The sequence below is a fragment of the Pristiophorus japonicus genome, chromosome 27 (assembly GCF_044704955.1).
Source record: "Pristiophorus japonicus isolate sPriJap1 chromosome 27, sPriJap1.hap1, whole genome shotgun sequence".
NCBI lineage: Eukaryota > Metazoa > Chordata > Chondrichthyes > Pristiophoridae > Pristiophorus > Pristiophorus japonicus.
In genome coordinates, this window is record NC_092003.1 from 8,961,038 (window position 1) to 8,976,198 (window position 15,161).

General features: G+C 51.3%; 1 protein-coding gene and 1 non-coding gene across 2 annotated transcripts in view; one reads left to right on the top strand and one right to left on the bottom strand.

Moving 5' to 3' along the window:
• Positions 1-370: 370 nt before the first annotated feature.
• On the top strand, positions 371-440 carry trnav-aac (transfer RNA valine (anticodon AAC)). The gene has a single exon. It is a non-coding gene; the product is annotated as a tRNA-Val (tRNA).
• A 2,570-nt stretch (positions 441-3,010) lies between these two features.
• eef1g (eukaryotic translation elongation factor 1 gamma) overlaps positions 3,011-15,161 on the bottom strand; it is a 37,311-nt gene continuing 25,160 nt past the window's right edge. The window contains exons 8-10 of the mRNA XM_070868235.1: positions 5,812-5,984; positions 4,026-4,150; positions 3,011-3,294 (exon numbers count right to left, since the gene is read on the bottom strand). Of these exons, the coding sequence (XP_070724336.1) occupies positions 3,136-3,294; positions 4,026-4,150; positions 5,812-5,984 (457 nt within the window). The 3' untranslated portion in view covers positions 3,011-3,135. The remainder of the gene's footprint in view (positions 3,295-4,025; positions 4,151-5,811; positions 5,985-15,161) is intronic.

Here is a 15,161-nt window from a genome sequence, read left to right on the forward strand (position 1 = left end):
GTGGAAACAACGTCTCTGCCTCTATCCTGTCTATCCCTTTCATTATTTTAAATGTTTCTATAAGATCACCCCTCATCCTTCTGAACTCCAACAAGACCCAGTCTGTTCAATCTATCATAAGGTAACCCCCTCATCTTCGGAATCAGCCTAGTGAATCGTCTCTGTACCCCCTCCAAAGCTAGTATATCCTTCCTTAAGTAAGGTGACCAAAACTGCACGCAGTACTCCAGGTGCAGCCTCACCAATACCCTGTACAGTTGCAGCAGGACCTCCCTGCTTTTGTACTCCATCCCTCTCGCAATGAAGGCCAACATTCCATTCGCCTTCCTGATTACCTGCTGCACCTGCAAACTAACTTTTTGGATTCGTTGCCGTAGTGTAGTGGTTATCACGTTCGCGTAACACGCGAAAGGTCCCCGGTTCAAAACCGGGCAGAAACATTATGTCAGTTCCTCGTTAGTATAGTGGTGAGTATCCCCGCCTGTCACGCGGGAGACCGCGGTTCAATTCCCCGACGGGGGAGGCAGTTGTTTCAAATCGTAGAATTTTTGAAAAAGGGCCTTGTAAATGTCTGGTGTGTCACCCAGGTCGGGTGGCACGATTTAATGTTTTATGTTTTGTAGGTAGACTCAAAGAGTTTCATGCACAAGGACCCCAGGTCCCTCTGCACCGCAACATGTTGCAATTTCTCCCCATTCAAATATTCCCTTTTACTGTTTTTTTTCCCCAAGGTGGATGACCTCACATTTTCCAACATTGACAGAAAGGAAAAGGAGGTGGGGTAGCGTTGCTGGTTAAAGAGATTAACGCAATAGCAAGGAAGGACATTAGCTTGGATGATGTGGAATCTGTATGGGTGGAGTTGTGAAACACCAAAGGGCAGAAAACGTTAGTGGGAGTTGTGTACAGACCACCAAACAGTAGTAGTGAGGTTGGGAATGGCATCAAAGAAGAAATTAGGGATGCGTGCAATAAAGGTACAGCAGTAATCATGGGTGACTTTAATCTACATATAGATTGGGCTAACCAAACTGGTAGCAATACGGTGGAGGATTTCCTGGAGTGTATAAGGGATGGTTTTCTAGACCAATATGTGGAACAACCAACTAGAGAGCTGGCCATCCTAGACTGGGTGATGTGTAATGAGAGAGGATTAATTAGCAATCTTGTTGTGCGAGGCTCCTTGGGGAAGTGTGACTATAATATGGTAGAATTCTTCATTAAGATGGAGAGCGACACAGAGACTAGGGTGCTGAACTTAAAGAAAGGTAACTTCGATGTTATGAGACATGAATTGGCTAGGACAGACTGGCCAATGATACTAAAAGGGTTGACGGTGGATAGGCAATGGAAGACATTTAAAGATCACATGGATGAACTTCAACAATTGTACATCCTTGTCTGGCGTAAAAATAAAACAGGGAAGGTGGCTCAACCGTGGCTAACAAGGGAAATTAGGGATAGTGTTAAATCCAAGGAAGAGGTATATAAATTGGCCAAAAAAAGCAGCAAACCTGAGAACTGGGAGAAATTTAGAATTCAGCAGAGGAGGACTAAGGTTTTAATTAGGAGGGGGGAAATAGAGTATGAGAGTAAGTTTGCAGGGAACATAAAAACTGATTGCAAAAGCTTCTATAGATATGTGAAGAGAAAAAGTTTAGTGAAGACAAATGTAGGTCCCTTGCAGTCAGATTCAGGTGAATTTATAATGAGGAACAAAGAAATGGCAGACCAGTTAAACAAATACTTTGGATCTGTCTTCACTAAGGAAGACACAAATAACCTTCCGGAAATACTAAGGGACAGAGGGTCATTAGTCAGGAAATTGTGTTAGGGAAATTGATGGGATTGAAGGCCGATAAATCCCCAGGGCCTCATTGTCTGCATCCCAGAGTATTAAGGAAGTGGCCCTAGAAATAGTGGATGCATTGGTGGTCATTTTCCAACATTCTATAGACTCTGGATCAGTTCATATGGATTGGAGAGTATCTAATGTAACACCACTTTTTAAAAAAAGGGAGAGAAAACAAGGAATTATAGACCGGTTAGCCTGACATCAATACTGGGGAAAATGTTGGGATCAATTATTAAAGATGTAATAGCAGGCAGTACAGAGGGAGCGCCACACTGTCGGAGGGGCGGCACAGAGGGAGCGCCGCACTGTCGGAGGGGCGACACTGAGGGAGCGCCGCACTGTCGGAGGGGCGACACTGAGGGAGCGCCGCACTGTCGGAGGGGCGACACTGAGGGAGCGCCGCACTGTCGGAGGGGCGACACTGAGGGAGCGCCGCACTGTCGGAGGGGCGACACTGAGGGAGCGCCGCACTGTCGGAGGGGCGACACTGAGGGAGCGCCGCACTGTCGGAGGGGCGACACTGAGGGAGCACTTGAGGGAACAGCGAGTGCACTTCGAAAGTAATTCCTTGGTTGTAAAGCACTTTGTGCCTTCAAGGTCATGAAAGGCACTATATAAATTGCAGGCCCGTTTTATTTATTGGCAAACTGCACGGCACTGAGAATTGGAAGGCTGGCACCATCAGGCACTATCCGCCCGGTATCGATGCCAATACAGTTACAAAGGGGAAGAAAAACAAGGAGATAAGTGGCAGGGGAGCGACTCCACAGCCACAGAATAGCCGAGTGACAGGAATATTTCCATCTAAAACACTTCATATCAAAGCCACACTGTGAAACCCCTTGCAGTGCGTATGTAGGTAATCGCAGAGCCACTCTGGGCCAGTAAGGAGATGAATGAGCAATGTTTTTTTTGTTGGTGGTGTTGGTTCAGAGAGGAATAGTGACTGGGGAGGGGCAGGGTGGGTCTGGGGAAAACTCTTGCTCCTCAGGACCTTTCAACACCCCCCAAGCAGGGAGGGGGGGGTCTCGGTTTAACGTCACATCGCAGCTCCGGCAAGGCAGCACTCCCACCAGCGTGGGCTCATTACAGGCTCGATCCCACTCGGCCGGCCAACCCGGCAACAGGAGAAACAAAACGCACAAAAGGCAACGCTGAAGTAAGTTTCTTTTTATTCTGCATCTGTGATTTAAAAATAACGGCCGATGTCATTGCCACAAGCACTGGGCGAGGCAGCGGTCTGAAGGGCCCAGCGGCACTGAACTGGCAGAGTCTCTCGCTCACTTGAAGATCTTGCCCTGGCTGAAGTCTTTGCCCACGTGCTTGAACTCGCCATTCCAGCAGAAGTATTCTTTCACCATCGTCTTGCACTCCTCGTCGTCGGGATTCATCTTGCGCCAGTTGTACGATTCGTAGTCCACTTGCCAGTCCGCAGACATCTGAACGGGAAAACGAACAGCGTAAGCACCAGAGCCAGCTTCTGCCCCCTTTTATCACACTACCTCCTCTGAAGCTGCCAACCGGCTAGCCCAACTGTGAAGCTATTAGACTCTGCCAGGGACCACTTTCCAGCAAGAACTGGACAGGAATCGACAGCGGGAACCCTGCCCCTGCCCCCACCCCCACCCCCCACAGGCCAGGAGTAGTAGCACCGAGAGCCTCTGTTTTTAGGGTTAGGGGTTAGGTCTAGAGCAGGGGGCCCCGTGTTCCAGGCCAGGCAGGACACTGACTCGGGAGCCCGGGGGAATCTCTGCTCGGACAGGAAACAGTGCACCTCCTGGATTGTGGTCAATTATGGCTGAAACCACAGTTACCGAGCTTCTTGACTCCTACCAGGGTGCATGCTCGATGCAGATTACAGCCCATTGGGGGGAATGGGTGATTAGGAAGAAGGAAATGCTGTCAGAGAGAGGGGAATGGGGTCTGGAGAGAGGGGGCTTTGGAGGCTCAGTCGTTGAATATATTCAAGGCTGAGATCGCTAAGATTTTTGCCCTCAACCCGAATCCAAAAGAACCCCCAGCCCGGACGATCTATTGCCACCCAGCTACCCACCCCCATCCTGGCAAGTCTACCCCTCGCCCCGGAGGGCATTGGGCCTGCATGGACCGCCCATGAGCCACTTCGCCAACGGCTGAGAGAAGACACGGGCATGTCGCAGACTCGCCGTACCGGGAAGACCAGCTCTTGGCCGCGGAACACCCAGACCCCGGAGATGCTGCTGGCATTGTTTCCCCCGAACAGGATCACACTGGCGAAGGCGTTCTTGCGGAGCTTGTCCAGACGCTGGTACATACCTGGCAATGGGAGGAAGGTCAAAGTTAAACGTCAAGGCCAAAGAGGAAATCCAGCACAGCCCGGGGCAACAATGGCCACCGCACGACCGAGAGACGGCGACAGCACAGCCCTGGCAGTTGACCAAAGCTGCACCTACCCTGCCCCCGGTTCAGACTCCCGACTGCTGCCTGGTTGCACAAGTGTGGCGTTGACAGTCCGCCACGGAGAGCATCACGCTCACAAAGGAGGTCATGGACTTCAATCAGCACCAACCCACCCTGGCCCCAGCAGCACAGAAACCAGTGACAGCAGCCCTGCAGTAGAAAGACTTGCATTTCTGCAGCTGCTTTTACCCCCTCAGGACGTCCCAAAATCCTGTACAGCCAATGAAGTACATTTTTTGAAGCGTGCTCACTGTAATAATGTAGGAAATGCATCAGCCAATTTGCACACAAACAGCAATGTGATAACAACCTGTATTTATATAGCGCCTTTAACGTAATGAAACGTCCCAAGGCGCTTCACAGGAGTATTATGAGATAAACATTTGACACCGAGCCGCATAAGTAGAAATTAGGGCAGGTGATCAAAAGCTTGGTCAAAGAGGGAGGTTTTAAGGTGCGTGTCGAAGGAGGAGAGAGAGGTGGAGAGGTTTAGGGAGGGAGTTCCAGAGCTTGGGGCTCAGGCAACAGAAGGCACGGCCACCGATGGTGGAGCGATTATAATCAGGGATGCTCAGGAGGGCAGAATTAAAGTGGGCAAAGACAATCGTTTGACGACCACATAATTTGTTTTACTGATGTTGATTGAGGGATAAGTATTGGCCAGGACACCGGGGAGAACTTCCCTGCTCTTCTTCGAAATAATGGCCGTGGGATCTTTTACATCCACTCGAGGGGGCGGACGGGACCTCGGTTTAACGTCTCATTCAAAAGACGGCAAATCCGACAGTGCGGCGCTCCCTCAGTACATCACTGGAGTGTCGGCCTAGATTTCTTTGCTGACTCGAACCCACAACCTTCTGACTCAGAGGCGAAGGTGCTGCCTACTGAGCCACGGCTGATGCCCATCCCACTCACTATTCCTCGCTTCTCGCCATCCGAAAATCGAGACTCATCATCGCACCATCAACTACTCTGACTCATTCTGTCCCCAGGTCCTCTGTCTTCTCCCCTCCCTCAGTCCATCATCACCTACAAGCTACACTCTCTTAAAACCCGACAGTGCGGCGCTCCCTCAGTACTGCCCCTCCGACAGTGCGGCGCTCCCTCAGTACCGCCCCTCCCTCAGTGCGGCGCTCCCTCAGTACCGCCCCTCCGACAGTGCGGCACTCCCTCAGTACTGCCCCTCCGACAGTGCGGCACTCCCTCAGTACTGCCCCTCCGACAGTGCGGCGCTCCTTCAGTACTGCCGCTGCGAGTGTCAGCCTAGAATATGGGGCTCAAACCCACAGCCTACTGACTCAGAGGCAAGAGTGCTACTCACTGAGCCACTGCTGACACCTAAATGTAAACGCCTAAATTTGCCTCAACAACAGCGACTATACTTACAAAGTAATTCATTGGCCGTGAAGTGCTTTGGGGTGTAAAAGCTCAGCTCCTGCTGTGTATTCAGAGATACAGCAGAACTCTGCTGCAGAGTTGCCCAGGGATGGGTCCTGCTTAGTCAGCGAGTCTCTTACCTGAGATCAGGTTGCAGCTCATGAAGATTTGGGTGAGCTCAGTGGGATACTTGTACTCCCCGTACCAGATGGACCAGCCCTCTTTGTCAAAATGCTCCCAGAAATACGGCAATGCGACGGAGACAGTGTCCTCGTTTGAGTATTTACGTTTAAACTCATCCATGATAAACGCACTGAAAAAGGCAAAAATTATATATATAAAAAATACACAATAATGTATTCAGATAAAAAATACAACTGATTATGAAAATTACATACATACAAAAAGCCCTGCGATTCCTGCTGGGGTTTCCTGACCTTGAGATAAGGTGGGCTGCACAATTAGCAGAAACTCAAGTGAGGCCCCAAGCAGCTCTCAGTGTGTGTCCAGGGCCATCATCGCCCTCTCGACAAACACCATCAATACAACAGATGAACTGGGCATTATCTGGTCCTGTCTGCCACATCTCCCCTGCGGCACAGCTTGCCCTCAGTGACAGCGACTGTACTTGAAAAGTAATTCACCGGTTGCTGAGTGCTCCAGGATGTGCCGGGCCCAGAGAGGTTGTGCAGACAAGGGGCAGGAATTTACACTAGGGTTACCTATGCTGTCCAGCGCAAGTTAGGCCCAAAATCAAGTGTCCACAATCCTTCGCGCTGGTTTAAAAAGACATCGCGCTAATAGCTGGAATGAATCACCGCGGCGAGTTTTCGCTTATTGTGCCCGTTTGCTGGCGTTCGAGGAGACTCTATAAAGATTAAACCTTTTTCCCCCCAGGTGCAAGGACACATTATAAATTTTTTTAAACAGGAACAGGAGGCCGCCATTCGGCCCCTCGAGCCTGCTCCGCCATTCAAGATCATGGCTGATCTTTAGACCTCAACTCCACTTTCCTGCCCGAACCCCATATCCCTCGATTCCCTTAATATCCAAAAATCTATCGATCGGTCTTGAATATACTCATTGACTGAGCCTCCACAGCCCTCTGGGGCAGAGAATTCCAAAGATTCACCACCCTCTGAGTGAAAAACTTTCTCCTCATCTCCGTCCTAAATGGCCGCCCCCTTATTCTGAGACTGTGTGACCCCATGTTCTAGACTCCCCAGCCCAGGGGAAACATCCTCCCTGTATCTACCCTGTCAAGCCCTGTAAAGAATTGTGTGTGTTTCAATGAGATCACCTCTCATTCTTCTAAACTCTAGAGAATATTGGCCCAGTCTTCTCAATCTCTCCTCATAGGACAATCCCCCCATCCCAGGAATCAGTCTGGTGAACCTTCGCTGCACTCCCTCAATGGCAAGTATATCCTTCCTTAGGTCAGGAGACCCAAACTGTGCACAATACTCCAGGTGTGGTCTCACCAGGGCCCTGTATAATTGCAGTAAGACGTCTTTACTCTTATACTCAACTCCTCTTGTAATAAAGGCCAACATACCATTTGCTTTCCCTGCAGGTTAACTTTCAGTGATTACATTTGCTAAGAAACTGACTACTGTACAGCAACGAGCAACGTTCCCGCTATTGTTTTTTGGCCCGCAAGGGGCGGCCCCTTTGACAGGCTGCATGGGCCTTTCAAACATCCCAGCACGTGCAGCTTAAAGTGAACATTGTTGGCACCCCAATACAACTAGCAAGTGGCTCTGTATAGTTAGTTTACTAAAGCCATTTCCAATAATTGAAAATCGGGGTACTCATGGGTGGTAGATGAGACACTTATTTTTTTATGATAAACCCATTTTCAGCCGCATTAATCAAACTGCACCACTCTACCACTCTCAAATACAGCAAGGGGGTATTTTTTAATGCAAATAGGCGCCCGAATTAGAAACTCTTGGCCAAGCTCTTCAACTGCGAAGGCACCACGTGAAGAGACATGAAGCAGGAGGAGCCCGTCAGCCACTGGCCCGTGCTGTCAACTGATCATAATCGGGGCAGCAGAAAGGCTTCTACAACTGGACAAAGTGCCCTGAGCTGGGGGCAGTGCACAAATCAAATCTTTCAGCGACACCTCCAAGCCAGGCAACCACCACCTGAAGATCAACCTTCGGATGTGGATGCAGTGGAGCGGCCAAGATTGTCCAAGGCAGCCAGAACGAGGCCAAACCTGGAACCTCCTGGTCTGTGGCGCTCATTTGGCACCCAGGCGGTGTGACACACACACACTCAGCCCCAGGGCACTGAGGTGCATAGAGACACACACTTATGGTCTCTCCCAGATACCACAGCGCACGTTTGTTGGCAGGAATGGCTGGTCTGCCCATGGAGTTTGGAAGGGGACAAGGCTTTCAGGGAACACAGGAGATTGCCCAGTGACCAGACGTTACACCTTCGGGAGGAGAAAAAGGAACGAAAAGGTGTCCCGGCTGTAAATTATCCTCCCTCCCTAAAGACAAGGTTTTGTTAAAATACAAAGGGGACCAAAATATCCGAGCATCAGCACGCAGCTCGAAATCAACAGCCGCGAGTTTGGAGGAAGCTGTCCCTTTTAAAGTAGGAATCCAGCTTTCCTTCAGAGATTTAACCAGCTCCAGACAGCTCTGGCAATGGCCCATGGGCATGGTGCCGTGACACATAAATCACAAGGGAAGGAGAGTGCCAGAGAGACAAAGTGGAGGGAAGGAAAGAGTGTGGGGCGGGGGAAAAGAGGAGAGACAGAGAGAAAGCGGGGGTGGAGGGGTGTCAGGAGAAAGTGGAGCAAATGAGAAGAAAGAGTGGGGAAGTACGGTGGGGTTGGGGGAGAGGAGAGGGGGGGGGGGGGGGGGAGGGGAGAAAGAGAGAGAGAGAGCTGGCAAATAAATAGCAGCGATGTTTGAGGCTCTGTGACTCCAGCCATTGCGAAACTCTGGGAATGTGCAGATTTATGGGCTGGGCGAGTCTGGAGCCACAAACTGGATGGAGCCAGTTCTGCAGCAGCTGCAGAAAGAGTCACACTGGGAGTCGGGCCAGCAGGAAAGCTGGGCTCACAGCAGCAGCCCGCATTCACAATGCCCGCGCAGGCCGTTCAACGATCCACTCTGGCTGCAGTGGCCTTCCACACGCACCAGTCAGTGCCCCACCCACGTGAGCCCACACAGTGGACGCTTCCACAACCTCGCACTCCCGAGCAGGCACCACTGGACAGTGGACCCCAGGCTGAAGCCCACCCCCCTCCTCCCTAACTAATTTAAAATTCGAGTAAGCCTGGCCTCTTTCACTTCAACTGAGCCATTATGGGGGTGCGCAGTCTGGGACCCTGTCAATAGCAGAGCCTCTGCTAAACAGACAGGACCTCCCTCCCATGACAAGACTGACCATACGATTAAGGCCACTAACACATCCCACTGCCCTTTCCGATTGGGTCGCAGTAAATTTGCTGGCAGGGCTCTGCAGGCAAGGTGTCAGCGGGGCGGGAAACATTTTCAGCATGCAAGTAGGTAATGGGCATCGGGTCAGCTGGACGCCACTGTGCATGTAGCCTACCACCCCGGCGCCAGCTTTACCACAGGGACAGTGGGGCTGGGAACAGGAATGCATGTTACCCAAGGCAGAAATTCCTCAAAGTTCATTCCAAGGCTGAAAATTAGAAGCTCGAGTTCCAACAATCTGGCAGCTCCCACACTGGAGCAACAGCACCAGCCCCATCAGGCCCCTCCCTCCGCAGCCACGCACAAACAGTTAACGTGGAGCACCCGCCCGCTCTCGAACTGAAAGCCTGCAGCACTGAAAGGGTTACGGAGCCAGAATGTTCGGGGCTGGTATGCGGAATGGGGTGTTGGCCGAGGCAGGAACACACTGCCGGGGCCTCGACATGACAGACGGCGTCCCCTGGCAGCAAGCGCTGCACATCCTCGAACAGACGACAAGCCCGAGACTAGCGTCAGAGAATGACATAGCATTTACAGAAACAGGCCCTTCGACTCAACTGCTATTTGTGGGTGTTTATGCTCCACACCAGCCTCCTCCCACCCTACCAGCATAACCCTCGATTCCCTTCTCCCTCATGTCTTTATCTAACTTCCTTTTAAATGCATCGGTACTATTCTCCTCAACCCCTCCCTGTGGCAGCGAGTTCCACACTCTCACCACTCTCTGGGTAAAGAAGCTTCTCCTGAATTCCCCCATTGGATTTATTGGTGACTAACATATTGATGACCCCAATTCTGATCTCCCCCACAAGTGGAAACGTCTTTGCTACATCTATCCGATCGAACCCTTTCATAATTTTAAAGACCACTATCAGGTGATCTCTCAGTGTTCTCCAGTCCAGGGACTTGAGCACATAAATCTAGGCCGACACTCCCAGTGCAGTACTGAGGGAGCACCGCACTGTCGGAGGGGCGGTACTGAGAGAGCGCCGCACTGTCGGAGGGGCGGTACTGAGGGAGCGCCGCACTGTCGGAGGGGCATTTGCATGAGACATTAAATCGAGGCCCTGTCTGTCCTTTCAGATGGACGCAAAATATCCTATGGCACGATATCAAAGTGGAGCAGGGGAGTTTTCCCCTGCGTCCTGGGGCCATTATTTATTCTTCATTCAACATAACAAAAAAACTTAGACGATCTGGTTATTATCACATTGCTGTGTGGGAGCTTGCTGTGCGTAAATTGGCTCCCCGTTTCCTACATTACAAGTGACTACATTTCAAAAGTACTTCATTGGCTGTAAAGCGCTGAAACGCCCAGTGTTCGTGAAAGGTGCTATATAAATCCAAGTCTTTTCTTTTTTTCTCTTTTCTGGAGACAAAGAGCCCCATCTTGTTCAATCTTTCCTGATGGTTATAACCCCTCAGCTGTGTAAATGTTGTTTTGCACCGTTGCCAGCACTTCAATATCCTAGTTATAACATGCACCTGCAGGAAGGCCCATAGATCTCTCAGACACAGATTATAACACACACAGGTGTCAGAACGTCATCCCAACAATTCACGGCCCAATAATCGGCTTTTGGCCCCAGGACACCGGGAGAACGCCCTGCTCGTCCACCAATGCCGTGGGATCTCTCACACCCACTTCCACCCCAAATCAACAGGACAGGGAGACAGGACTCGGTTTAACGTCTCAACTGAATGACGTGGCACCTCGGGGGCAGTGCAGCACTTCCGCAGTAGATCGAGCACCATCAAGTGAGTCAAGCTGACACACTAAGCAACTCGCTGCTACCCCTGCACTGAGCATTATAAATTCCTGCCAAATGAAATAAGCAACCGCCCTGAAGCAGAAAACATCGAATCTGTGTGCCGCGACACTTTTAACCTCTCACTCCTGCAGAGCCCCCCGGTGGCCTGTGATGGGAGTACTGAACGGCAGAGACGGGACCATCCCATGTTCGCTCTCCGGGGAGATTACTGATCTCAGCTGAGCCTCTGCACCCCCCCAGTCCGACTGGGAGTCTCTCTCCTCCCCCTCGCTGAAGGCTGTGATCAGGAGGGGGGGAAATAGGGCTCGGCTGTGCAGCTCCCAATGGTTGAATAGCCCACTGCCTTGGGGCTCATTTTAGGCACCTATTTTTTTGGGGGGGGGTATTGGAGGAGGAAGGTACAGTGCAGAATTGATCTTTTCCCCCCTTCCCCATGTTTCAGCAGCCAGACACAAATGCATCATCACACTTCAGATTAAAGTAAAGCTCTTTTCTCTTCTCCGTGATAAACCTGCCCATTAATCAAACTCAGTGCCACTCTCCTACCTGTAGACTGTTGAGTTTTGCCAGCTCGCTCACAACCTACCACCCCCGCCCCCTCCCCCCCCACAACAGGTGTAGCAACTTCCAGCGCACAACCTGTGCAGTCTCAGATTCCCGGGAGGAAAGCTCACCCACTGTGGTTCACGAATCCAACCCACCGTGCCCGGCCGTTACTCAGCCACGTGCACCGGCATACTCTGGTCCCGGCCAGGGGAGGCGAGGGATGGGTTTACAAACAGAGGGACCCCGCTACCAACAATCTATTCACCAACCCCTCGCTGAACGGAGAAGAGAATGGGCCCAGCTGCGACGCCACCCAGTCACAAGAACATAAGGATTAGGATAGGAGCAGGCCATTCGGCCTCTCGAGCCTGCTCCACCATTCAATAAGGTCATGGCTGATCTTCGACCTCAACTCCCCGCCTGATCCCCATATCCCTCAATTCCCAAGAATCTATCGATCCCAGTCTTGAATATACTCAACGACTGAGCCTCCACAGCCCTCTGGGGTAGAAAATCCCAAAGATTCACCACCCTCTGAGTGAAGAAATTCCTGCTCATCTCAGTCCTCAATGGCCGACCCCTTATCCTGAGACTGTGACCCCCCCTGGTTCTAGACTCCCCAGCCCCGGGGGGAAACACCCTCCCTGTATCTGCGCTATCAAGCACCTTAAGAAGTTTATACTTTTCAATTAGATCACCGCTCATTCTTCTAGCCTAGTCAAATAGCATGTTTAACTTGTGCATGAAGAATGACTTGGCTAAGCAAGGGCTGAGGAGACGACGTCACACTGAGGTGGACGTTAAAGATCCCATGGCACTATTTCAAAGAGCGGGGGAGTTCTCCCCGGTGTCCAGGCCGATATTTATCCCTCAATCAGAACAAACACAGATAATCTGGTTATCATCACATAGCTGATTGTGGGAGCTTGTGCGCAAATTGGCTGCCACCTTTCCCACACAACAGCAATTATACTTTGAAAGTACTTCATGGGCTGTAAAGCGCTTTGTGACGTCCGGTGGTCGTGAAAGGCGCTATATAAATGCAAGTCTTTCTTTTACCTCCCCCCCCCCACCGTACTGAGCATTATAAATTCGTACCAAATGAAATAAGCAACTGCCCTGAGGCAGAAAACATCTACTCTTTGTGCTGTGACACTTTAAATGCTCTCTCCTCGCGGTGTAACCGTGGCTACAGACTTGCCACAGCAGTGCTGCTGAGCAGGTGGATTCTCACCTTCTGCAGGGGAACTTTACTAACACCACTGAACTGCCTCTGGGCTTGTGCAGTTAGGCCAAGGGCCCTGGGCGCCCTCACAGCAGAAGGCAGATGCATCTGGTGGTGGCGAATGGGTTAAGGGTGTGCAAGGCCAAAAGCAAAAACAAATAAGAACCACCTCCCCCCCCCCTCAACGAACTGTGTGATAATGTCCCCGAAACAATCGAAGTTCCTCAGCCAGGGTGTGAATGTCAGATCAGGCTCCTTTGTGAGGAGATTGAGCTGCGTTGCCAAGTCTGTTTTCTCACAGTCAGAACAAAAGCAGGCTGGAACGACCAGCAAGTAACTCCTCCAGTGCCACAGCCTCCCGAACAGAGGGGCCCGCAAGACAATTACACAGCCCATCCACCCAGACAGACTCCTCCCACTGGCAGTGTTGATTGAGGGAAGCGCACCGGCAGAACACATCGTTCTTCAAATAGGCACCTTCAACATTAACAAGGTCTCAGTCCAAAGACCTCCGACAATGCAGCACTCCCTCGGTACTGCAAGGAGGTCTTAGACAACCTTATGCATTCAAGTCTTGGAGTGGGGCTGTAGCCTGCTGAGTCCTGCAGGAGCGACAGAGCCAAACGGACACGATCACAACTTGCATTGGAGGCAGTTCAGAGAAGGTTCACTCGATTCCCGAGATGAAGGGGCTGTCTTATGAAGAAATGTGGAGCAGGTTGGGCCTGTACTCATTGGAGTTTTGAAGAATGAGGTGTGATCTTATCGAAACGTGTAAGATTCTGAGGGGCCTGGACAGGGTAGATGCAGAGAGGATGTTTCCCCTCGCGGGGGAATCTAAAACTAGGGGGGCATAGTTTCAGAATAAGGGGCCGCCCATTTAGAACTGAGACGAGGAGAAACTTCTTCTCAGAGGGTCGTAAATCTGTGGAATTTGCTGCCCCAGAGAGCTGTGGAGGCTGGGTCATTGAATATATTTAAAGTGGAGACAGAGAGATTCTTGAGCGATAAAGGAATGAAGAGTTATGGAGAGCGACCAGGGAAGTGGAGTTGAGGCCAAGATCAGATCAGCCACGATCTTATTGAATGGCGGAGCAGGCTCGAGGGGCCGAATGGCCGGCTCCTGCTCCTATTTCGTATGTTCTTGTGTAATCACGTCATTTCCCCTCCGGTTGGCCGCTCAGGCCTCCGTGCTGATGCTCACACTGTCAGAGGCTCACAATGTCCTCCCCAGTCACTGCTATGCTCACCAACACCTCGAGAGAGAGAGCAATCACAGCATCACACACATCACGCATCTTAGTATTCCACGGTACCGTGCAGGGAATAAGTGATTAAAATACTTCAGGTTGATTTCCTCTTAATGACGCTGTTTCATACAAGTGCGGGCAAACACAGAGCAAAACACCAGCCGTGGCTCAGTGACTAGCACTCTCTCCCTTTCAAGGTTGTGGGATTTGAGCACAAAAATCTAGGCTGACACTCTCGGGGCAGCAGGGAGGGGCAGTATTGAGGGAGCGCCGCACTGTCGGAGGGGCAGTACTGAGGGAGCGCCGCACTGTCGGAGGGGCAGTACTGAGGGGGCGCCGCACTGTCGGAGGGGCAGTACTGAGGGGGCGCCGCACTGTCGGAAGTGTCATCTTTCGGATGAGACGTTAAACTGAGGTGCTCTCAGGTGGATGTAAAAGATCCCACGGCCATTATTCAGGGGAGCTCAGGGCCAATATTTATCCCTGAACCAACATCACAAACAGATGATCTGGTCATTTAACTTTCATTGCTGTGTGTGGGAGCTTGCTGTGCTCAAATTGGCTGCCGTGTTGCCCACATTACAACAGTGACTACACTCCAAAAGTACTTCATTGGCTGTAAAGAGCTTGGGGATGTCCAAAGGCGTTGTATAAATGCAGACTCTTCCTGCAAGAACCCCGCTTAAACATGTGCTGCATACATGGGCAGCCCTCCCCCCTACGTACGGTCACCTACCAATGGTGCAAGTGCAGCAGTTTTGTGACAGCAAGGAGTGCCCGGCCTAATGGGGTACTATCCCACTGCCCCCCACACTGTATAAATTAGGTGCGATGAAAGGAAAGCGGCAAGGTTTGAAGGAGAGCTGTGGGGAAAGAGCAGGGAGAGTGGGATTAACCAGATAGCAATGCCAAAGGCATGATGGGCCGAATGGCCTCCTTCTGCACTGAGGTGCTGACTGTTGTAGGCAGTGTTGGGTTTTTGACTGGAGGGATGGTTAAACCACACAGGACGATTCGATCACTCAGCGTCTGAACGTGCAGAGACCTGTTGGGGGGAGGGCTCAGTGTTGCTGGGAGGGAGTGAATACAGGGAGAGCTGGCAGGCTATTCCACTCGGGGCGGCGACGTGAAACAATGAATACTAAGTTTCATCCAGGCTTCGTTCCACAGCCACACTGCAAAGGGATCAAGAGGATCAGGCACGATTACCCCGTCCCACTCGCTCAAAACTGG